The sequence below is a fragment of the Cheilinus undulatus genome, linkage group 23 (genome assembly GCF_018320785.1).
Source record: "Cheilinus undulatus linkage group 23, ASM1832078v1, whole genome shotgun sequence".
NCBI lineage: Eukaryota > Metazoa > Chordata > Actinopteri > Labriformes > Labridae > Cheilinus > Cheilinus undulatus.
The window spans coordinates 32,475,217-32,501,662 of NC_054887.1; the positions used below are offsets into that span (position 1 = coordinate 32,475,217).

Consider the following 26,446-nt stretch of genomic DNA (forward strand, 5'->3'; position numbering starts at 1 on the left):
TACTTTAAATTTAATCTACGCTCAGGCTGTGCTACAGAATGTTGTTGTATTTAACCATACTAGGGCAATAAAGATATCAAAGTCTGATTTTTTTAACCTGCTCTGGTCAGCTTTTGGTTTCACGTGGGCTGGGCATTTTCATCCTATTTTCGACCAGCTGTCAATCAGCTGTTGCTGACTATTCTAGGCTTTAATGTGGGCCTCTGTGCTTTAAACAGGCTCAGTTTTGGCAACTTATAGTTTTTTAGCTATCTGGGGTTTGGCGTCATCTTAAGATGGATGATGTTTTTAAACTGTCATTCCTCAAACCATTTAAACTCCTCCCTAAAGTCATCCATCCTCCCGTATCTGACGATAACAGAGTTCATCTGTTTGTCTCCTCAGGTATCTGGCGGTGACTCAGTTCAGTCCCATCCACGCCCGGAAAGCCTTCCCCTGCTTCGACGAACCGGTCTACAAGGCCACATTCTCCCTCACCCTCCGCCATGACCCTCAGTACACCTCCCTGTCCAACATGCCCGTGGAGAGCAGCTCGCTGTCGGACGAGGACGGCTGGGTGACGAACTACTTCAGCCGAACGCCACGCATGTCCACGTACTACCTGGCCTGGGCCGTCTGCAACTTCACCTACAGAGAGACGCAGACCGACAGCGGCGTGGCGGTGAGTCTGAACGTTAACATCAGAAACTGAAAGCTGGAGTAAACTGGTTTAAAGGGAAGTCCTGGTGTTTCCAAACCTGCACTGCATATGGAAAGATTTCTCTTGAATAGGTTTAGAGCAGTGAATATTCACCAGATTAAATCAGATTTACTTAAAGGGTCTGTTTTTATTTAATACAGAAACTGCTTCATGAGTTAAATTTCTCTTCAAACCCCCTAAACCCTGAAACTTACCAACCAGAGCCACAGTTAGAGCTTTATATTGAGATGGAAGGAACAACAGCCATCTGGAAGTGAAGCCAAAATATTTGGAGCTTCTTCTGCTGACTGCATTGTCCATATCAACCTACAGTTGTTCATCTCAAACATTCTGTAAGATAAAATTACTGTGTTCTTTTAACAAGTCTGGAAGTGACGTCCTTTGGTCAATATTTTCACAATAGTTTAAATAGAAGTTGCATTAAGTTGACTGGTTTAGAGTTAAAATAGCACACAGAAACAGCCAAAATTAAGCACTGTTTCTCTAAGACAGGATCACAGCAGCAGGTGATAAACAGCGTGAAGCTGGTTTGCAGAATGTGGTTAATGTTAGCAGTGCTATTACTGTCGGTCTTTGCTACCTTTTTGCAGAATAATGTCCACATTCCTGTGTTGAATGTGGACACTCAGTGCTTCAGGTTTCTGTGAATGCAATCTGACAAGGTGTATGTACAACTTCATCCTCATTTTCTAGATTAAAATAGTGATAAATTCAGCTTCTCCAGCTGTAGGTGCAGATTAAAGAGCTTCATGACCGAATGGCAGTAGCCATTGGCCCTTCAAGCACTAAGCTATATTTCAACCATTGTGTCTCTCCTGGACTTTTTGTCTTAAAAAGCGTGTTAAACATCAACTCTGTGGTGAACAGTCAAGCTCTGGTGGATTAGCATGCTAAGGTAGTGGCAGAAATGATCAAAAATGGAGTTAAAAATGGATATGAGGATTTTCACTATCACTAAGTTACTGGTTTGAATTAATCTTCAGAGACTCCGGAAAGTCACCCAAGTTCCAGGCTCACTAGAAAAGTTTACCTAAGGGCTTCAGAGGAATGGATAGCATCATTAGAACGCCATGATAGAGGGCTGCAATAGGACAGAAGTAAGTAGCTATGTTCTAAACTGTGAATAACCGGTGTCCCTTCTTGTCAGATACTACAGCGCTGGTCTCAGAGGGTCTACTGCAGCTACAGGGACTACTAATGGAAGTTGGCGTTAGGGTTTAAATGGAGTATTTGACTGACATTGTGGGCCTGAACTGAAAGAAAATTTTAAGAATAAGGTTAACGAACTAACAATCCTTGGGTTGACCACCAAGGTGTCTGACTTGAACAGTTGAGCAAGCTGATCCTGGAATTCCCTAGACCAGGGGTGTCAAACTCAATCACAGCAGGGGCCGGATTCTGAATTTGGGTCTAAGCTGAGGGCCTAGCAGGGTCAATATTTAACCACTGAGTGTCAACCTAAATGATTTTGGGATTAAAAGGTCAACATGATAGGTTAAAAACTCAAAATCTGAGATAAAAAGTCAAACTTACAAGTTTTAAAGGTAAAAACATAACATTTAAAGTCAAAATAATGTTTTTAAAAGGAAAAATATGAGATAGATTATTGAAACCATGATTTTAAACAGTCAAAAAATTAGATAAAAGTCAAAATCAGGAGTTGTAAAAGTCAAAATATGAAATTAAATTCAAAAATCATGAGTTTTAAAGGTAAAAAATGAGATTGAAGTCAAAGTTAGGAGTTGAAATGGTCAGCCAAACTGAGATAACATTAAAAATCCAAATTTTTTAAAAATCAAAATATGAGATGAACATCCAAAATGTCAGTTTAAAATGTCAAAATCTGAGATTAAAATTTCCAATTCATGAGTTTTAAAGTCAAAATATGAAACAACATTTAAAATCATGAGTTTAAAGGTAAAAAAAAATGAGATGAAAGCCAATGTTAGGAGTTGAAAAGTTCAAAACATGAAATAAAAGTCAACATTATGACTTCAAAATGTCAAAATAGGGTTTAAAATAGAGATGCATGATATTATCAGCCAGATATCGGTATTGGCAGACATCAACATTTTTGTCAATATTTACATCCGATATTTTGGCCATGCATATCAGCATATATCAAATGTCAAATTTGGCCATATATACTGATAAATTAGCTTTTAGGAGTTTTAGGCTGAACCAACAGACCTTTTTCTTTATTCATTCTCATTCTTTAAGCTTTTAAGTGTGTTATAAAAACAAAAGTTTATTTTTTCATCCTCAAACCTAAAATTGTGTTCAAAGGACTTAATTTTTAGTTATGTAAAGCATATTTAAATATCAGTATTGATATCATATTTCCACACTTGTATTAACCTCATCCAGCTTTTACTAACCTCTGATATTTAGAGCTAGATAACTTTTTAATTAAACATGGTGATTAATAGCAGCTAAAGAACCAGGAGCAGACCGTGGTTGTTTATCATTTCATCTTTCTGCTGTGTTGTAGTCCATGAACTTTTTTGTGGTGTTTTGGTATTTAAAGTTAGTTTTTATTAAAGGCTACGCTTTTTGCTGGAGCTTGCAGAATTTTCAAACAAGATTTATCACCAGACAAAAATTTAAATATGAAACTCTTCATTTAGCAGAGTGGCATTTAAAATGGTGGAAAACAGTCTTTGGAAGTATCGATATCGGTATTGGCTGAAATGAATCTGTAAATATCGGCATATCGAATGCCAAAATGATAATATCGAAACATCCAGTATCGTGCATCCCTAGTTTAAAATTTAAAATGATAACACTGAAAGGTAAAAATATGGGATAAAAAGTCAAAGTTATGAGATTTAAAGGTTAAAATATGAAATGAACAGTCAGGACCATAACTTTTAGTCATAACAGTGAGATGCAAAATTGAAAATTTAGAGAAAACACAAATTTCTCCTACGTTCCTGACTTTTTATCAAATTACTTTTACTGTTTTCTTTTTCTAATTTTATGACTCAGCAAGGATGTTATAAATCATCAAGGTTAAGTTTACATTTTTATACTGGAGGAAATCTGCAGACCTCATACTGGTGGGCCAGTTCTAACAAAAATATCATTGATCTGGTGGGCTGGGTATAACCGCACCATGGTCTGGGCCTTGAGTTTGACACCCCTGCCCTACATCCTGGTAAACCTTGCCAAAAGTCTTAAAATGGCTGTATTTAGTCTTCAACAAATATGACCTGTTCGTTCTGTAATGTTTAAAGACATTGAAAAACAACCTGCGACTGTCAGTGATCATTAAAGCACATTCTAACTGGTTAGGGAGCTTTTTACTAAGTACTTTTGTTGAAGCTATCGCAACCTGTTACTCTGATCCAATCAGAAGAAGAAATTCCAACTTTTCCTGAAGTTCTCACTAAAAGCCCCCGAGTTAGAAATGGAGTAGCCTTTCAAAGCTAAAGGCTAAATTTTAGCCTCTTTGATCAACTCTGTCTGTCCTCCACACTTCAGAATAATTCTACTTTAATTATTACATTTTTTAACAACAGATGGCAGGAAAACTGTTGAGGATAACAGCAGAGAAGAAAAAGTAAAATGTAATTACAGAATCTGGTAAATAAGTTTAAGATAAAAGTCTTAAGGATGAAAAACAAACTGAGCCAGCCAAAGCTATTTCTCTTTCTCTTCTCTGATGATTTTAGTTTAATTATGTTCTTCTCTCCAGGTAAGACACTTCTGGCACCTTTTATTATTGCTTTAAAGCATTTATCCTGTGATTATGACTTCATGGACTCTCTGTGTACCAAATGTTGTTGATTCTCTGCCAGCGTCGTCGCCCTCTCCTCTCTATCATTTCTCCTGGTTCGTCCTCTGGGACTCCCGTTTGTCTGGAGGCTGTGAGAGAATAAAAACTCCCTGTTGAAACCTGTGTGGATAAAAAGTGAAAAAGCGATGCTCGTTATCCTCACATAACGACATATTTAATCCGTACTCACCTGTACGCTGGTTTAAGTCATTAGATCTTTAGCTCAGGGGTTAAAACAGCCATCATAAGCAGCAGTCATTATCTCCAGATAATATTTGAACAAAGTAACGTTGTAATGGCCGGATGTCTTGAATAATTGAAGGGAAAAGAAGGCTCCTCTTTCCCTTTTCATGGTTTACAGCCTTTGAACAGGATTATTTGATGTCTTTAAAGCTCTGGAGTACTTTTATTAGAGCCAAGAAACTTTGTGTGCCAAACATTTTCTTTGGTATTGATTCTAATTGGTTTGGAGCAGCGGAGTAGCCTAGAGTTTAGCTGTAAAGACGTAAATATTAAGATAGCTGCACAAGGTTGTGTCAGCTAGTTCAAGTATTTCCAAGTTTGATATTTCTTTGGCTGGGGGTTTCTGCTGAAACAAACTGTAAAAGTTTAAACTTCAATTATTACTGGACTTCAGGGGGGCTGATAGTTCTCCATACAGCTTTAAAGTGCATTGTAGGAAGTTTGTAAAACGTAAACAATGGAGAGAAGAAACGGATACATAAGCATGATAATCTTCCTGGTCAGGAGTGTTCTGCCCATGCATGCTTAGGTTCTCTGGTAGTCTGACTTCCTCCTACCAAAGACATGCTTGTTAGATTAATTGGTGGCTCTAAATTGGCTGTAGGTGTGAGTGAGAGAGAGCCTGGTTGTTTGTCTCTGCATGTCAACCTTCTGATTGACTGGCGACTAGTCCAGTGTGTACCCTGCCTCTCGCCCAATGACAGCTGGGATAGGCTCTAGGGCTGGGAAATTAATCGCAAATTAGATTTTAAAGCAATTTGGCATGCTGCAGTTTTCAAATCACAGACAGTGCAATATTTCTTTATCCTGAAAAGTGTAAAAATACCCCGTTTGATACAATCTTTTTTCTTTTTTTTCATGTTTTACACATCATTCAAACATTCAAGCGTCTTTTTTATTTATATTTTTTGAAAAAAATCCTACTTTTCTTGCTTGTGTATTTATTTTTCCTCATCAAAATGAGAATTATATGAGAAACTAGATCAAAAATGCAATTTCAGCTGAAATTACATGGGGATGCTGAGAGCTAAATTGTGGAAAATCTGCTGAAAATAGCCAAAAAGTACAACAATAGCTGAAAATAGCATAAAAATAGCATAAAAGTAGCCAATATAGGATAAAAAATAGTTGAAAGTAGCCTAAAATAGCTGAAAATAGCATAAAATTAGCTGAAATTAGCCTAAAAGTAGCTGAAATGGTATTCAGTAGCTAAAAAAGCATATAAATAGCTGAAAATGGCATGAAAATAGTGGAAAAAAAAGCTGAAAATGGCATAAAAGCTGAAGAGTGTAATACCTGATTTGTGAAGAATGTGAAATCATTGCTCAAAATATAGAATTTAAAAAGCAAAATAGTTGAAAAAGTATAAATAGTATAGGCTAGTATTTAAAAAATAACAGAAAAGAGCGCAAGAAGCTGAAGAGTTTGACAGTAGAATAGTGAAAATAGCCCAAGGAGTGCCAAAGTTATGAGGAGTTGAAGAAAGTGCAGATTTGTGAAATCTTGCCATTTGTTTAACATTGTTAAACAAAGTAAAATATTTTAAAAATTATAAAAGTTAGAAAAGAGAAAAGTCATAGCAGTCGTATGACGAAGAAACTGAATTTTTTAAAGTTTAAATGGTGTTGATACGACAAAATATAAAGGAGGAGATAACAAACTCGGAAGAAGAAGAATAATAAACAAAATGGCTGACACAAATATCAATAATGTGGATGCTTACTCAGCATCCCCACTAATGATCATCCTCTTCAATAAAGCAGTTGAAATCCAATTGGCTATACAAGGCAAAATTGCAAGAAGATATCTTTTTCTAAATTGTTCATCTCTAGTTGAACTTATCTAATATTGTGATTGTTATAATATAGAATGATTTCTTTTTTATGTTCGTTGAACAAACCATAAAATGAGGAACCTAAAAAATTGCATATTAAATCGCAATCGTAAAAGTGCGGAAAAGAATTGTAATAGGATTATTTTCACAAATCGTTCAGCATTAATAGGCTCCAGCAAAACCAAGATCCTGAACTGGATCAGCGGTGTGGAAAGTGGATGGATGTTACTGTCTAAATCTGAAGACTTACCAATGCTACAAAAATGCTCTGATTTAGAAGAACTCTACTCTGTTAAGTAAAATCGCACTATTAGGAAGGGAGCATTAATATTGTCCTAGATAGGATCCTGTTAACTATTGCACATGCTCAGAAGCTCATTTCAGTAAATCAAGACAGTGAAACTAAATGCAAGAAACAGACCTACCTGTGTGTACCCCTAGCTGACATGGAATATTTTTATTACTTAGCTGCTAGTGGTGTTTGTTGGCGATGCTCTGCATGGTTAACCTGACACGCCAGATGGATTTGTTTCACACATCAATCTGAAAAACCTCTCATACACAGTGTTTAGGAAAGGGCAGAGCCTTTGGAAAAAAAACTCTGAGGGTGGTTGGATGAATGTTCTGTCTGTCACATCTTTACGGGCCAATCAGAGCAGCCAAACACTTGAGTTAGCAGCTACCAAGGAGAAAACTCCATAGAGAACTGCATAACATGAACCATGGCGACTGTAGACGTGTCGGTACATGACTTTTGTCAAAATAAAACAACTCACTGCTGCTCTTTGTTCTTCTTTTCCCCACTTGTTATGTTGATCATGTTTTTATTATGAAGTACCCATATCAAGAAATAGGAAGATTTCAGTTGCAACTTAAAGCAAAGCAAAGTAGATTTATTTACAGAGCATTGCTCATAAGCAGAGCAAGTCAAAATAAAACAGAACATTTACTGTGAAGCATTACCTTGATACAACTCAAGTCTTCCATTTCTGCTGTTTGTGCCCACTATTTTATTTAACCCCTCACTGTGAACCACATAAAAGGACATGTCAAAAAGTTTCTTTAATATCAAAAGAGCCCTGTTCTTATCTTTGTTAAAATTTCTATCATAATGTAGATACATGTAAAATTTGTACTTTTGACAACCTTGGAGCAAAAAGAGCCTCTCCCTCTTCCTACAGCTGGGGCCAGTTCTCTTTATTATAAGGCTACCAAAGCTCTTAACTTGACTAAACATAAGTAGGTATTTTTGGCACAACTTCACCAACTCCTTAGGTGCATGGAGGATGAAAAAGTCTGGATGGAAACCAAAAGGTCCAGCAACACTTGAAGTTTATAGACGACTTAGTCGCTGTTAGTTCGTGACCACAGGCTGAAACACGTCGGTCTGATAAAGTTGGTTTAACTCAAAACTCCAAACTTGTATTAACCTCATCGAGCTTTTACTAACCTCTGATATTTAGAGCTAGATAACTTTTTAATTAAACATGGTGATTAATAGCAGCTAAAGAACCAGGAGCAGACTGTGGTTGTTTATCATTTCATCTTTCTGCTGTGTTGTAGTCCATGAACTTTTTTGTGGTGTTTTGGTATTTAAAGTTAGTTTTTATTAAAGGCTACGCTTTTTGCTGGAGCTTGCTAAATTTTCAAACAAGATTTATCACCAAACAAAAATTTAAATATGAAACTATTCATTGGTATTTAAAATGGTGGAAACAGTCTTTGGAAGCCTAGTGAACTTCTCGGGTGCAAATGAAATCACATGTTAGTCACGATAGAATTACCCAGTGAATCAAATGTAACTTAAAACGGTTGTACCTGCACCAAGTCATATTTGCATTCTGAACGTTGGCTCTTCCCTCCTGTTCTATCTGGAGAAGATTTGGACAGCACAAACCAAGAGAAGCCTACTTGGTCTTTTTGGTCATGTGACTGATGTCACATTAATCTGACATCCTGGCAGCCGTTCATTCAGGCTCTCCTGAAAGGGGAGATGTCTATGACTTTATTGTGCTAGACAGAGTTGAGCTTCTAACCTTGCAAAGCAGATGGATACGCCCGTTTCTGTGTTTCTCACTGGTGAATCCATCTTGCAAAGCTCCCATCTGAACCGTTCTGGCCCGGTTAGAGAGACAGGACCAATCAGCATTGAGGGGCAGTACTTTTGGGCATGGCAGAGTCGTGACGCAAACAAGCAGCAACAAGAGGCCGGTGCAATTATGGCGGAAGAGATTAGCGTGGGTGCTGCTAAAGCGCCAGTTTTAACAGAACTTGATGACATTTCTTCTTGAAAGAAGAACAAAGAGCAGCGGTGAGTTGTTTTCTTTTCAAAAATGACAGAAGTCGAGTACAGCAAGGTTTTTATAGTTAACTAAAACTGACTAAATAACTAGAACTAAGATAAAAAAAATGATTTTAGTTAACTGAAACTAAATAAAAACTAAGCTTTACAAAAAAACGAAAACTAACTGAAAATTAATTCTGTGCTGACAAAACTAAACTAAAATAAATTTAGAGACAAAATCTCCTTAGTTTGAGTCTTTGACAGCAGCAGACTGACATGGACACCCAAGCCTGGAGAGTTTAAAATCACCTGATTTTGACTGGAAAAATTGTATACATTGGTAATTTGGGGTCCTGAGTTGTTTCCAAACATAAAATTTGAATAAATAAAGAGAAAAGTGAAGAGCCCTTTTGGGTCTCGCCCCTGACAAGTTCCCAGTACTACCAATGAAACTAAAACTAACACTAAAACTAATAAAAACCAAACTAAAACGGAGCATTTTTGCAAAATAAGAACTAAGCTAAACTAACAAAAAATAAACTGAAATTTAAAACAGAAAGTAAAAATGAAATGAATATGAAAATGAATGAAAAATCCAAAACTGTTACTACCTTGGTCTATAGTCGCCATGGTTTGCGTTATTCCTTGGTAGCTGTGCATCTCAGTTGCGGCTATGTCACATGTTTTGTTGCTCTGATTGGCCCGTAAAGATGTGACAGACATTAGTTCATCCAATCGCACTATGACTTTTTTTTTTTCAAATCATCTCCCCTTTCCCAAACGCTTAGTATTGAAGGTTTTCTGGATGGATGTGTGAAACAAATCCATCTGGCATGTCAGGTTGTTGAGATTCTGCATTTATGCAATTAAACATTAAGAATGTAGGCAAAAATAGCAAAAATGGCTTTGAGTTAGAAGGGTAAAGGAGCTCCTAAAGGAGCCTTTCTCCTACAGTGAAATGCTACTATCAGCTTATTGCTTGTGCAAACCTCCAGGCTTGTAGTCCAGTCACATGACTCTGTCTTTCTACCTTTTTAGTGATAAATCTATAAATAGCACATAGTACTGTTGTGTAATATTTGTTCATTTTAAGGCCACTGCTCATTTTCCGTGCATATTATATTAGTGAATAAGCTACACCTGCTCCATCCCTGGTATAAAAGTAACACGTGATATTTTCTAGACTTTGAAGATGAACTTCAGAGATAAATTATGCATAGCTGGTGCAACAGGTTTCCGTTTGTGATTGGTTCCCCAAAACACTTAATCAAGTTTCTTTTTAAGGAGCTGGATAATAGCTCCATCTGCTAGCGTCTGATAATGAGGTGATAAGGCCACGGAGGCTCTGGGAAAACAGTTTGTCATCTGCATACGAAGACACATCCATCTCAAGGAAACAATGCTTGATACCTCCAGATAATATCAAAGTGAAATGGTGTGTTTTCCCTGACCAGCTGGCTCTGAGTGCTACCAGTGACACCCTGTCCCACGCTCAGATAACGGGTCAGAGAGTTAAACGTCTCCAGATAATGTAAATGAGTCAGGTAGCTCTATTTGTCGTCTCAGGATAACACAGTCATTAAGATGTGAAATCAGGATAACCGTTGAGTGTCTACAGAGGACAGATGATTATTTAGCTTCTGTGCAGACTTGGACACAGCTTTCAGCTTTCTTTGAGAATCCAATCATGTGTTGTGAGTCCCAGTTTGAGGCAGACTTGGGTCGTATTTCTGGTCTAATTCAGTGGTTTTGATCTGAGTTTTTGATGTCTGAAGCTGAAGCCTCTTCAACTAAACACCTATACAGAGGTCTTCAACATGAGGCTGTTATTCCTTTATGAATGTAGAGAGGGCAGTGCCACTTTGCCAGGAATAGAAAAGATATGCTGTTTGGTTCCCAAGTGCAGCAAAACAACTTCTTCCTCTTCGTCTTTGTTGTGTTTGAGAGATAATTATGCCCTGATTTTTGCTCCACATACAGCATGAAAACAGGAAGTCCTATTCTGCCATGGACTCAGGGAGTGAAGCTTTGGATGCACTGTTTTTAGCACTTTTTTCTGCATGTTTCCCAACTGTCACCGACTAATAATGCAGATTTCACTGTGGGCAGTTCTTGGTTGCAGTGTTCCCATTAATATATCATATCAAAGTCTTAATACGTCTCTAAACTTTGAAACAAGTCGGGAGTGTGCAACTCAAGCAAGCTCTGCACAAAAGTTTACCCTTTTAATACAACTTCCTAAGATTTTTTTGTGGTTTATGTTGGTTAATACACAAGAAACATTTATTATCTATCACAGGGACGATGCATCTGTTTAGCCATGGTATCATCAGTAGCAGATATTCTTCTTTTGTGTGGTAGTAATTTAAAAAAAAGATTTTATTCTGCCTAAACAAATCAGACCTCATGTCAAACATATAGAAACTGATAACAAAAATGAAGCTACCCTTAACTGAAGGATAACCTGAGTAAAGACTAAAGTCAGCTTTTAGATGATTTCATTTATACAGAGAATAAAGTTGTCCAAACCCACCTGGCCCTCTGTGAAAAAGTCATTTACCCCCTTATTAAATCATGAATGAACTCTGATTAACCACATTTTATTGTAAAGCTGGTTTCAGTTTGACTATCCACACCCGGGCCTGATTACTGTCAGACCTGTTGAATCCAGAATCCCTTAAATAGAACCTGTCCGACAAAGAGAAGTAGGCTAAAAGATCTCCAACACATGGTGGAGCCATTTAAAGAAATTCAAGAACAGATGAGAAACAAAGTCACTGACATCTATCAATCTGGAAAGGGTTACAAAGACATTTCTAAGGCTTTGGGACTCCACAGCACCGTGAGAGCCATTATCCACAAATTGGGAAAACTTGGAACAGCAGAGAGCCTTCCCAGGAGTGGCTGGGTGGTCCCGATAGAACCCAGAGCCAGAGTTAATTTCGTCGACTAAAACTATGACTATAAAATGTTCATTGACAGCCTTTTTTGCATGACAAAATTAGACTAAAACTAACAAAAATAGATCTGTGATGACTAAAAGTAGACTAAAATGTAATGTTGTTTTCGTCGGACATTCAAAATCTGTGAGGTTTCTCCACTGTGGGTAAATCTGTCAAAAGCAATGCATCTGTATCTCTTCTGCCTCTCAGCAGTAGAAAGCAAGGACCCCAGGTTTAACAGAGTGCAGAGAACACACTACCATGACTTGGTACCAGATTTAGGCAAGAAAATAAATGCTTGGACTAAAAGTAAAGACCAAAATGTGAGGACTTTTCATGGACTAAAACTAGACTAAAAGTTAAAAGGGTAGAAATGACTAAAATGTGACTAAAACTAAAATGCATTTCATTTGAAGACTAAAATTAAAAATAGCTGCCATTAGAGCAACATTTAATGGCATCATGGGTGAGTTCCAAAGCCAAAACCGCTGCTGACTAAAATGAACACAAAGGCTCGTCTCACATTTGACTAAACGTTCTCATGATCCACAGGATTTCTGGGAAAATATTCTGTTGAACTTTCTGGATGGTGTTTGTCTGGTTCCATCTGGAGTAAAACTAACTCAGCATTTCATCAAAAGAGCAACAGACCAACAGTCAAACATGGTGGTGGTGGGATGGTCTGGGGCTGCTTTGCTGCTTCAGGACATGAAAATCCTGAAGGAGAATGTCTGGCCATCAGTTCATGACCTCAGGCTCAAGCACACCTGAGTTATAGAGCAGGACAAAAAAACAGACAACAAAAACTAGGTGGTCTAGTCCAGTGGTTTTCAAACTTTTTTCGCCCAAGGCACACCGAAGGTTAAGCCAAAATCTCAAGGCACACCATATTCATATCAATACAAAACAGACTTTTTAAATAATATAACAGTCAAGGTGGCTCATCAGGGGGGATAAAGGGGAGAGGTTTCTGGGGCCTAGACAACTGGGGGTGGCAAAAGTGGGCAAAAGGTGCCTGAAAGGTGGCAAAAATTGGTTAAAGTGATAATAAAACATGGCAAAGTTGGGCAAAAAGTGGCAAGACAAAGTCAAAAATGGTTAACAACTACAATAAGGGGGCAGAATATGGTTAATAGTGGCAAAACATGTTGAAAGTGTCAAAAAGGTGACAAAAATGGGTTACAAGTGGACAAAAGGGTTAAATGTTGTAAAAAGGTGGTTAAAATAGTTTAAAGTGATTAAAAATGGGCAAAATTAGGCAAAAAAGTGGCCAGACTAGGGCAAATTGAGTGAAAATGAGGCAAGAAGGCGGCAAAAATGGGTTGAAAGTGTCAAAAAGGTGACGAAATAGGTTACAAATGGCAAAAAAAAAAATGGCAGAAAAGGGTTAAAGTTGCTAAAACATGGTAAAAAGTGATGAAACAATTGGCAAAAAATGTCCAAATAATTGCAATAGTAGGCAAAAAACGTCAAAAAGGTAGCAAAAATGGGTTAAATGTGGCAAAAGTTCCAAAAATGTAGCAAAAAAATGGGTCAAAAGTATTTTTAAAAATTTGCAAAATTGCAAAAAAAAGCAACAAAATTACTTGCAAGATGGTTAGAAAATTGGTTAACTTGGTTAAAGTAGCATGAATAATGATAATTTCAACACCATTTCAACTCAATTAAAGCTTGCCAAAGGACTTAACTGTTAGCCAGGATGCTTGCACCAATGCTACTGGTCCAACACACATACCCATCAATAAATTACAACTGGGGAGGGTCCATTCTCTAGGTTTTTTCAGGGGTCCAGCCAGATTCCCAAGGCACACCTAGACCTGTTGAACCACTGGCCTAGTCAGAGTCTGGTCTTAAATCTGACAGAGATGCTGGTCTGACCTTAAGCAGGTCGTTCATGCTGGAAAACACTCAAAGGAGGCCAAATTAAAACAAATCTGCAAAGAAGAGTGGGACAACATTCCTCCACAGTGACGTGAAAGACTCGCCGACAGTTCTCAGAAAAAAATGCTTGCAGTTGTTGCATTGACTTTGTTTTCAGGTTGTCCTTTGACATACAGACTTTCCTTGTGATCATGATATCTGAAGAATTCTTTGAGGGATTTTCTTCAAACTTTGGGCAAATATCCACCTAGACTCAAAGATAAAGTCAGTAGAAACTAGAGGTTAAAGGTCATCAGGCCTTATGTTCATCCTTTGCAATGTCTGAAGAATGCTTTGAGGGATTCAGACCTCAAGAATGGACTAAACACAATTTGTTTTCTTCTTGAACTTGAACTATTACTTTGACTGTCTGACAGTTTTATACCTCACAAAGGCTTGGAACCATCACACAGCAGTTGTAGTTGCATTTTGTATCAATATCTCCTGACTGTTTAAATATAATCATATCAAAGTTTGAAGTTCTGGCGTCCTGACAGCCCTACTTTGTTTGACCCAGGTATGACTCCAAAACTGTGTGCAGTTCTTGGCTCAGAGTACAGAAACCAGGAGTTTAAGGCTTTAAAGAACAGTGAAACCCTCTTACCTCTAGTTTAAATTATTCAAAGAAATGATTATCCCAGTTAGGCTGTGTTTGGGCCGACGTAAGCAGTGGGAACCAGTCCAATAAACCTGACTGAAGTCCAACAAAGAGCTGTTAAAGACCTGGCAGTCAGAATGTATTCCCCTCACCTCTCCGTGTTTATTATGTCCATCATGTCTGTGATGGATCTGATTTGAAAGTCAAAACTTTCCACTGTTAGATTCCGCTCATATCCTGTCATCCTTTAACACCGGTAACATTTAAAACAGAAATATGCACACGCACGCGTCCGCCCATGCTTCTACACAAGGACAAATACATGCACGACCTTGTTCCTCCTCCTCCTCTTCTTCTTCTCCTCCTCCGATCATCTCTCTATCAGTGTAATTACAGCTCATCCATCTCCACTGCCAGAAACTCAAGGACAGCACTCCAACACACACTTACAGTACGATCCCACACTCCACGGCTCCTGTGTCTCCTCGTTCAGAGAGATAATTTTGGTGGAATGCTGCTTTAATGACGAATCATATCTGGGTCATTTATAACCATCTCAGCCCCAGCGCTGTGTGTGGGGCCGCATGTGAAGAGGAAAATTAGGCTGGAATCAGTGAAGCTTGTGAGTTTTAGTCTTCGTAACGAATACATTAATCTTTATTTTGGTCCTTTCCATTCTTAGTTAGCCAAAAGAAAACAACACTTCCAGTAGTTTCCATTTATCAGAGGTAAAGAGGAGAAAATCCAAAGGTAAGAGCGGAGCTGTGGGTCCGGTTTGATCACTGTTATTAAGGCGCAGGTTAAGGAAAGGTTATTTCCAATACAAACTCTATGGACCTTATCACAATAAGGACCTTTTGAATGGTTATCTTTTTGGCTTTTATAGAGTAAGGACAGCTGAAGAGAGACAGTAAATATAGGGAGAGAGAGTGGGGGGAGACATGCACTTAACGGGACGGGGAATCAGTCCCATGGCCGGTACGCTGAGGACTGTAGCCTCTGTATGTGGGCGTCTGCTCTACCAACTGAGCTGAGGCAGTGCCCAGCTGCTTTTTTGAAGCAGGTTTTTGTTTTAGAATGCAACAACCAAACAGAAGAGGAACGTTAGTGGAACAACTGAGAGGTTAAATGAATGACTGCATTGTCAGGATTGTTTTTAAGCAAAATCTAAACTGAGTTGAGGCTGAATGTGCAGGTCTGGGAGGCGATGAAGGTCAGTGTACTTTCTTGCAGATCCATTTCCTGGTTGAAAGCAGACTGAAAAAACAAGAGAAACTCTTGTTATTCTGTTGTTCTGTTTTTGACCAAAAATGAAAAAATGGAATAACAAGCCATTTCTCAGTTTTTTGATTTTGGTCACAAAAATGGAAAAATGAATAACAGCATTTTCAAAATCGGGGTCCAGTTTTTGTTTTTTTTCAATTCCATTATTTTGTTTCATTAGAATTCCTGAGGAAAAGGAAGTCATGTGACCATAGGGAAGGTAAGCGTCTCAAAATAAAAGCTTTCATGTCAAATCAGGAGCCATATATATATTAGGGGTGTAAAGGTACGTGTATTCATACCGTACCACTTTGGTACGGGCCTCTCGGTACGGTAGAGACGTGTACCGAACAAATACATGTGGAACGCAGCTCACGTACAGACAAAAAACCAGAGAACAACTGACTGTCACACTGTCCTGGCAACCACACAACCACAGAAAACAACAGCAGCAGCCGGAAAATACCCAGATAAAAGTGTCCTGTTTAGGAACACTTTGTTTCCCAGTAAAATACAACAGTGGACAAACACAGCAACAGTCGCTCTGACATTATTCTGCAGCTGTGTCGCTAAAAGCACGCCTTCCAGCCGACAACTCAAAGGATTCCACTCAAACAAGAACGTCACTGTAAGGAGGAGGAACAACAAAAAGTCTCACCAGCCAGTTATGAATTTTCTTTTGTTTAAGATTGTTTTTATTATAACACTGGTGCTCTGGCTCTGTGAATCAAATTAACTTTACCTTCAACTATCAGCCTCGGAGCAGGGGGAGAGGAGACTCCTTGTCTGCCGCTGCGTCATAGGTAAAGTTATCCTCAGATTTTACACAGCTCTGACATCTTTATCTGCCTAGATGGGCTGTGAAAAGTTCTCCCAAACTTTGTAGTAGGTCCCATTGGTTAAAAAAGTAATCCAGTGCTGAAGTCCGTGTTGAAATCAGCAGGAAAGACGCTAATTTGCATACTTAACAAGCTAACGCATGGTTGTATAATGATGCATTCAAGTTGGCTGGGAAATTTTAGTGTTTAAAGAATGGGTATAAATATGTCAATATATATCAATTTAAAAAAACCTAGTAATTCAAAAATATATTTATGAATATTCTTAATCAATGAAGAAGATTTGGAAGGAGGTCGCAGCATTATTGATAATTTAAATGTAATTTATTCAGCCTATTCATTTTAATACAATTTAATTTCAAAAAGTAAATAAATACATTTTATTTATTCGCTTCAATCACCGTACCGAAAACATACTGAACCGTGACTTAAAAAATGGGGTTTATACTGAACCAAAATTTTAACCCCTAATATATATATATATATATATATATATTAGGGGTTAAAATTCACATATATATATATATATATAAATTCATGCTGTAAAAGGCCTGCTATCTATGGACCTGAGTTGAGAATAAAAGATAATAAGATAATAAAAGGTTATTACATTACAATCCATTAAATTGCCAGTACATTTACAATTTAAATTATTTATCATACATTGTATAAATAGCATTTTGGCCTTTTATAATACTGTTAAAAACATTTAATGGCTCCTGTTTTGACATGGAGGCTTTTATTTTGAAATGCTCACCTTTCCCAATGGCCACATGACTTCCTTTTCCTCAAGAATTCCATTAATTGAAGGAAACAAAACAAAGGAATTAAAAAAAAAAAAAAAAGGTCCCTGTTTTTTTTAAATGTTGTTATTCATTGGTTCATGGTGACCACAATGAAAAAATGGAAACATGGCTCGTTTTTCATTTTTTTTCATTTTTGGTCAAGAATAGAACACAGAATAACGGCTTGTTTTTTCATTTTTTTCCATTTTTGGTCAAAAACCAAAAAACGGAATAACGAGAGTTTCTCAATCTGTGTATCATTCATTCATTTAATATTTGATTGATAATTAAATAACAAATGATGAAAAAATGGTTCAATTCTTTGTTTTCATTTCTGAAACTAAATCAAATTAACAGGAAATGATGCGTCTTTTTGCCTTTTGCTATTAATGTTGGGATCAGAGAAGGTCATATGAAAAAACAGGCATAAGCAGTTAGATTGAGTTCAGTATCAATTTTTGTAACCTGGTGCAGGTGTTGTGCTCAGGAAAGCATCCTAAGAATCACGTGCCCATCACTGAGGAGTTCACGCTTCCTGGAATGATACACAGAACACGAACAGCGGCATCAAGTTAAGTCACGTTTATGCACTTGTGCTCCTTCATTTGCATTTGTGCCATTCTTTGGTCCACCTTGTCCTCTCGTGCCGGAGCCAGGGAAGCATGCTGCGTTCAAGCATGGAAGAGTGTCCTCATGCTGGTCAAATGTACTGGACTTTTAGGCTCAAACATACCCGGGCACAGTACAGATTGCCTGGTGTGAGTGCGCCCTAACTCAGTGTCGGCGTTTGTTTTCCCGTATGTCATTAAAGGAAACATGAACTCCTCAGCGATGGGCATGTGATTCTCAGAATGCTTTTCTGAGCAAAACACCTGCACGATGTTACGCAAATCAATATTGCAATCAAATTGACTGCTTACAGCTGTTTTGTTCGTATTACATTCTCTGATCCCAACATAAACAGCAAAAGTCAAAAAGACACATCATTTCCTGTTTATTTGATTTTGTTTCAGAAATGAAAACTAGAAAATGAAGAGTATTTTCATTATTTGACTTGGTTTTTAAAACAGAAAAGTGAACAATGAGCCATTTTTCATTCATTTGTCATTCAGTTATCAATCAAATATTAATTGAATGAATGAAACACAGATTTTTCTCCTGTTTTTCAGTCTGGTTTCAACCAGGAAATGGATCTGCCAGAAAGTACACTGCCCTGGTGCCGGAATGATTTTTTCACAATTCTTAGCTGCCAGTTCAATGTCTAAAGCAATTCTGAAGTATTGGGAGTAGGATTGGGTGGCATCCTGCTCTTAATAATAATAAAATAATATCTTGGATTTATATAGATCCTTTCAAGGAACTCAAGGACACTTTACCAGAGCACATAAGACATAGGGATGAGTGTAAGGGGTGGTTTAGGTGGTGGTGCTTAAGACGTTTAGTGAAAATGTCCAAAGATGAAGCACTACAGATGTCTGCAGGCTGAGTGTTCCAGAGGGTGGGGGCTCCAGTGCTGAAGGTGCACTTTAACAAAGTGCTTCAAGTCTAAAAACCAATGAATACATTCACAGGAGTAGTGCTGGAAGTGATTTATAGTTGCAGTGTTGTTCACACACTTTACAGCAGGGAGTTGAACAGTGAAATATAATATTTCCTCATTGGCAAAACAAGAGAATTGATCTCCAACCAGGTTGTTCAGCTAAAGTTGGACCTCTAAAGTCAAATCCACAGTCAGTGTTAATTAAACTCACAAAGAGCTAAAAACTTAAAAAGAGGAGAGGAGCCAGTCACTGGTGATGGTTGAGCACCTCCAAAATCAGCTGATTCTGCTCCTCAGAGTTAACTGATTTTGGACCTGCTCAGCTGTAACCAGTGACTGGCTGGTTCTCTCCTATATTAGAGTTATTTCCTGTGTTCAGACACACAAATGCAAGCTGTTCCATGCCAGCATAAGGTGGAAAAACAGCGCTGGTGTGTCCAGCGTGGATGGAGATGTCCAGCACGCTCAGTGCTCTCCAGCAAAGGTGAAAAGATTTTAAACATCTCAGGATAAACCCTCTCCTCTTCCTCTCATTTAAAGCATCTGTGCTGCCTAGATGCATGTGTGCACTCCTGCAGGCTAACTGTAGCTAATGCTAGACTACATTTTTTGATCCCACATTAAATGCATAATAATGACAACACTTCAGTAAGTCAGTTATTTCCCCTCCCTTATGGTAAACAGGGTGTGATCTAAAGACAGCAGGTCCACTTCAGTGTCCAGTGAATCTGTGGAGCTGCAGCCCCGCGATCCTGCACGTGATAAGCCTCCACAGATATCTGATCCAGATGAATGGATTTTCCAGGACATGCTCCCATTTCCCACCAGCTAAGACTACTTACATCTGATGTTTCCAAGATATGAGAGATTAGCGGATTACTTGGTAATTTAAACGCTTTACAGCTCTGTGAGATATCTCTTAATGACATTAAGCTTCCTCTAAACACTCCTGTTCAAGAGGCAGCTGAAGATGAGAGCTGGATGACACGCAGATCAGAGAGTCCTCCCTGAGGGGAGCAGAGACCTGATGAATGGAGGATGTACATATAATATTTTAACTTATACCAGGGTTAGAGATGGGTTTAGCAGACATTTAAATGGTATGATTATAGTCTGATAAATCTTTAGTTCATGTTTATCCCCATGATTACGCAGCCTTTACTATTGTATAAAATCACCTGGACAATCTTTTTTCTATTTCCGCGTTAAATTGTAAATTCCGTTTTTATTGTCCAATTCCGCGATTCCATTAACGTGGAACTCATAGGGCCCTACTGTTGCAGCTATAGCAGCTTCAACTCTTCTAGGAAGGCTTTCCACAAGGTTTACAAGTGTGTTTATGGGAATTTTTGACCATTCTTCCAGAGGCACATTTGTGAGGTCACACGCTGATGTTGGACGAGAAGGCCTGGCTCTCAGTCTCAGGTCAGGACTCTGTGCAGGCCAGTCAAGTTGATCCACACCAAACTCTTTCATCCATGTCTTTATGGTCCTTGCTTTGTGCACTGGTGCACAGTCATGTTGGAACGGGAAGGGGCCATCCCCAAACTGTTCCCACAAAGTTGGGAACATGGAATTGTCCAAAATCTCTTGGCATGCTGAAGCATTCAGAGTTCCTCTCACTGGAACTAAGGGGCCAAACCCAGCTCCTGAAAAACAAGCCCACACCATGATCCCCCCCTCCACCAAACTTTACACTTGGCACAATGCAGTTAGACGAGTATCGTTCTCCTAGCAACCGCCAAACCCAGACTCATCCATCAGATTGCCAAATGGAGAAGAGAACTCCAGAGAAGGCGTTTCCGCTGCTCTAGAGTCCAGTGGCGGCGTGCTTTACACCACTGCATTCGACGCTTTGCATTGCACTTGGTGATGTATGGCTTGGATGCAGCTGCTTGGCCATGGAAACCCATTCCATGAAGCTTTCTACGCACTATTCTTGAGCTAATCTGAAGGCCACATAAAGTTTGGAGGTCCATAGCAATTGACTCTGCAGAAAGTTGGCGACCTTGGCGCACTATGCGCCTCAGCATCTGCTGACCCCGCTCTGTCATTTTACGTGGCCTACCACTTGGTGGCTGAGTTGCTGTCATTCCCAATGGCTTCCACTTTGTTATAATACCACTGACAGTTGACTGTGGAATATTTAGGAGCCAGGAAATTTCACCACTGGACTTGTTACACAGGTGGCATCCTATCACAGTACCACGCTGGAATTCACTGAGCTCCTGAGAGCGAGCCATTCTTTCACAAATGTTTGTAGAAACAGTCTGCATGTCTAGGTGATGATTTTATACACCTGTGGCCATGGAAGTGACTGGAACACGTGATTTCAATTATTTGGGTGGGTGAGTGAGTACTTTTGGCAATATAGTGTGTTTTGTTTTGTTGATGTTGTTAATTATTGAATCCATTACAGACCGCACAGACTATCACAGAATTCTAAATAACCCTTAAGACAAGTCTAGAAACGTGCATCCGGGACATCATTGCTTTTTTCATGCTGGACCAAACCCTGGACTGAACCATGACCTCTGTTGCACTCCTACTATCCTGGTCAATTACCATCATCTAATTTGCGGGTTGCATGACAACTCCCAGAATAAAGGACTGGGATCACATGGTTTCTTTTACCTGAAGAGTAAAAGATGGGTAGTGTGGGTGTTTTTGTGGAAGAGTGTGACCATCCAAAAGTCTTGAAGGTTTGATGTGAAATTCAGGATGATTAAATGATTAAAATAAGCAGGAGTACACTGCGGCGTCCCTGCAGGGCAGCGTGGTGGAGACATGAACACTGAATATCTCAGCAAGCCTCATGATGAAACCCTTCAGATCTTCCATTGATGAATGTTGAATGAATGGGCTCTCCCTCCGTTTGCACATTCATGAGGTCTTCTTCATGCTGTTACATACCTGATAATTCATGAGTCACTCTGGCAGCCAAATTTGGCCACGGCACAAAACAACAAGATGCGATTCTATACGCAGGGCATGAAACGGATCCAGGAAGCAGCACGTTCATATTTTCATATAAACAAACAGGCTCTCTCTCCATGTCTCTGTTACAGCTCTGCTTTCATATTAAAATCCTTGTTTCAGCCTGAAGGCAGCAGAGACGCTGCTGTCTGTTTGCAGAGCAGCTTCCTCTGACAGAAACATTAATCCTAGCATCCCTCCATCCTCCTCCTCCTCCGAAGCTCTGAAAGAAACAGCTCTATAGGAGAGAGAGGAAGAAAGAAAACAGCTCTCCTTCTTCATAACCACTCAAATATCTCTGTCTGACAGAAGCATTCATCCCTCGGCCTCCTCAAAACGACCGACGGAGGAGCGACGCTTCAGTCAGTGTGGCTGATATTTACCACAGCAGGAAGTTAGTCAGCGCCTGCACCCGTATTAACCAGCAGTGTTCAGCAGTTTGACTCAAATCCTGGCTAATTTATTCGTCTTATTTATTCGTCTAGTATTTTATTACACTAAACACGAGCTTTAGTTACATGGAGTCCAAGATTCAGCGTTTTATTTTCAGATGCTACGATCTAAAAACAGCTTGAGATGCTTGTTGGGAGTAAAACTGGCCGTCAATCCAGGAAGAAAATACACCCGCCAAGTTTCTTGACATTTTTTGTCATGCCAAGAAACTCACATAAGTTTTGCTTACATTATTGTCAGAAAAGATTTTTACCAGGACTGGGCTTATTAAGCTTAATGAGATATTGTGATGACAAGAAATTGGACACATATACTCACTAAGATTTGAATTTTAGGAGTTTAGCTTCAGCATGTAAGAAAAGTAGTAAATCTGAGAGTTTCAGCTGAGGTGAATCTACACTAGAATTTAGATAAATGCCATGATTTAACCCACTAATGATTTATTTTTGTGTGTTCTTTAGCCACATTTTTTAGCCACATTTTTCATCTTGACTTTTAAACCTGGATTATTAAATTTTGTCCCCTAAGAGGGCACCAAAGAGGGCACTTAGTTACATTTTGTCCCCTATAAAGACATCAAAGAGGGCACTTTGTTAAACTTTGTCCACTTGGAGATTACCAAAGAGGGCCCTTGTCTCTTTAGAGGGGACAAAATAAGGCCCTTTGTCAACTTTTGTCCCTTTAGCGGTACCGAAGAGGGAATTTGGTCAGATTTTGTCCCCTAAGAGGTCACCAGAGGGGACAGTTTGACAGATTTTGTCCACTTTGAGGGAACCAAAGAGGACCACTTAACATATTTTTTCTCCTTAGAGGGCACAAAGAGGGCACTGTGTCAGATTTTGTGCACAAACACAGGTGCAGAGTGCAAAGAAGACAGATTATTTTGCCTTATTATTCACTCCAAATACCATGACTAAAATCAGGGCATCAGCTCTCATTCCATCTAATAACTGCGTGTGCATGCTTCCTGATGTGTTTAGCATTCACGAGGCAGATTTTAGTTTTGTTATTTTTCATGGACTCAGCTCCAGCTGACTCTTTAAACTTCGTTCCCTTCACTGAACACACGGAAGTCACACAGGACGCTTGATGATATGTTAATGGAGGATTTAAGTAAAATTTCACTGAAGCATTCCCACAACATCAGAAACAGTGAAAAGGATGCTGTAAAAGTTTTGGACCAAAAGTGTAAGTTCATTAATGAGTCTGCAGACACATTGTCAGGAGTAGAGCTGAACAATTTGCAAAAGTAATCTAATTGCGATTTTTTTCCCCAATATTGCAATTGCGATTTAATATGTGATCATTCTTGGGTTAATCTTATGTATTTTTGACAGATTCAAGCAATAAATAATTCCATAAATAAAACCATGTGTATTGAAAACAATGAAATTATTTTAGAAGCAAATAATCCATAGTAGCATGAATCTGAATATGGGGGTGCAACAAGCTTTAAGCTATAAAGGAGGCAGCTGGGGTGGGGGAGGTGAGGCTGGCTACCAGCTGAGGTATGACTTTAAAGCTTTACACTGTGTGAAATTAAGAGTTTAAATGCATGTCTTCCCAAAGTTTTGTCCATTTCTTAGTTCAGTCACATATTTTGTTCGCTTTAAGGTGGTTGAACATTAGGGTGGGTTTATGGGTAGACCAGCTGAGAACCACGGGATTAAAACTGTTAGTTTCTGCTTATTGGACCACCGGCATGCTGGTTGTGGGGCCTTAAATCTAAAATGTTTAGCCTTTAATCGCGAGCGTAGAACTTCGATGTATAGAATGTGAACTTTTTCCTCGATAAGGCGATCCTTCTGCGTTGTCGTCCTATCTCACAGCTCTCTGTCGGATCTTCTTTTGTTCGCTCTTCCCGTAATTCTCTGTCTTGGTTCTCACTAATTAAGTCACTGGCGTTCGCTTCAATCCACTTTCCACAAAAGAAGTAATGATAGCATTTTTTTGGCATATGGTGTTGAGACTTCAAACAGTGAGTTCTGAAACCCAAATAAAGAAATCAAACAGCTTCCATTGTCATAAACCAAATTTGTTTCCAACAAGGATCACTTGGTGTTAAAAACCAACACAAAGACTCAGGATGAAAGAATCATTTCCATCTTTCTTTTATGATCTGAGAGACACAAACAGCTCTTCAGTTCGTCTGGATCTCTTCCAGGCGTCTTTGTCAAATGAATTTCCTCTTGTTTATTTCCCTCAAAGCCTCCTTTTTGTCTTTGTTTCTTCACCTCCTTCTCAAACAGCTGTGTTTTCTTTCAGTCCTATTGTCAGTATAATGTGTCTGTGTAAGAATCTCTGTTCCTGTAATGAGTCTCTTTCCCTTCAGGGAGGATTAAAGTCTGTCAGAATCTCGACAAATAAACAAACAAACAAACATTGTGTGATGACCCACTGAGCAGCTCCTGCTTCAGTAAAAAACCTCCATCTTGCAGCCATTTAGCTTGTTATTCCTTCATCTACTGTCACTTCAACAACTGTCAGTGTCGCAGAGATTCTCCGTGTTTATCTGGCAGCAGATCACCGCCGTGAATCTGAATGTGAGCATGCTCTGTCTGCAGCACGTCTCCCTTTAACAAGACACAAACGGAGAGCTTGGTCCAGAGATGTTCTGAACCACAGAGAGATTACTGAGAGGATACTTCGGATTATCAGGCTGACAAAACGGTTTGTAGAAAGAATCTTAAACACGGCTGAGAAGTAAGGTTCAAATCCAAACATCAGGATCGTGTTGTCTCTGAAAGAAAAGGCCAGCAGTGATTTATCTTTTTTTTCCTATTTTTGATGCCCTATCAATTCTTGTTCAGAAAGTTAACATACAATCGTACCTGTTGTCTAGGTGGCTTTTAAAAGATGATTTGAAAACAGGATTGCAGGATTTCACTGCTGGCAATTAATCAATGCCTTTTTTTTTGATTGCTCTAAAACTAATCTGACCCTATTAACCTTTGGTGAGTGGTGAAAAAAATCCTGCACATGTGGGAAAAGATGGCCTAGTTACTGTTACTCAACCCTGCTCAACCAAAAAGCCAAGCTGTTGAAAAATACCTTGGCAAGAGCAATCTAAGTGGTGACACGTGGCAAAAATGACTTGAAGTAGCAAAAAAAGCAAGTTAAAGATGGCAAAAAAAAAAATGGATGAAAAGGGACGAATATGGGGAGAAAAAGTGTTAAAAGTCATAAAGCAGCAAAAATGGGTGAGAAGTTACAAAAAAAAAAGAGCTACAGGTGGCAAAAAATGGTCCATAAGTGGCAAAAACTAGGCAACAAAAGAGTGAAAAGTGACTAAAATGGGCAAAAAGCTGTCAAGAGTGGCAAAATGGGCAAAAAATAGGAAACTAGTGGTATGTAATGGCATAATGATGTTTAGAAGAGGCAAAAATGGTCAAAAATAAGAAAACAAGTCATATTAAATGGCAAAAAGGCAGTTTAAATGGGCAAAAAGTGGCAAAAACATCATGAAAAGGGCAAAAATCGGATAATAGTGGCAAAAAGAAGAGGCAAAAAGGTAACAAGTGGTATTTAATGACAAAAGGTAGCTTAAATGGGTAAAAAGAGAAGATTTAAAGAGTATGGCTCAACGGACAAAAGTGTCTGCATGGAGCATAAACAAATGTGGTTCCCTCTTCTCTCTTCTTCATGGTGGATTTGCGAAAATGGTGGTAACCCTGCTTGGGCATGGTACAGAGCAAATGTACCTAAAGTAAAAATAGGAGAAAAGCAAAGTCAGCTCACTGGGAAGAAACGCTCTGGAGCAGAGGGTGTGAGCACTGCCAGCACAGAATGATGGCTATGTATGCTCGCCCTCACTAGTGTTGTTTTAACCCTTAGCCATCCTTATAAACGAGTACACACATAGGGGACATGTTCTGCTCCTACTTTAAATGCTAATATTCATCATTATTATTATTATTATTATTTTTTGTTATCGCCTCCAGTTCTGATGGTGACGTAGCAAATTTTGGTCATTTTTCAGGATTTTGTGTGTTTTTAACCCTTTAAATGTCACTTTAGTCAATTTTTAGTTCAGCAGAATGAGATATTGTCCATATTAAAGATGCTAAGTGGATTTTTCTTTAATTCTAATCAAACATGGTCATAATTCATCAATTGCTACCAACATCAAGTTTGACCCATTTTTATTTTTTGTTCGGTGTCAAGACATTACTGGAAATCATGCAAAAGATGGACCCTTAGGAAAGATTTTGACCCCTACTTTATAAGGTTATACTCACAATGTTTTTTTTAAGTTTTTTTTTTGATTGATTTGCTTTATTGTAATGACCTC

General features: G+C 38.7%; 1 protein-coding gene across 1 annotated transcript in view; it reads left to right on the forward strand.

Moving 5' to 3' along the window:
• The window catches only part of LOC121505825 (thyrotropin-releasing hormone-degrading ectoenzyme-like), a 340,052-nt gene that overhangs the window by 56,537 nt on the left and 257,069 nt on the right, over positions 1 to 26,446 (forward strand). Inside the window, exon 3 of the mRNA XM_041781378.1 lies at positions 385 to 661. Within this exon, the coding sequence (XP_041637312.1) occupies positions 385 to 661 (277 nt within the window). The remainder of the gene's footprint in view (positions 1 to 384; positions 662 to 26,446) is intronic.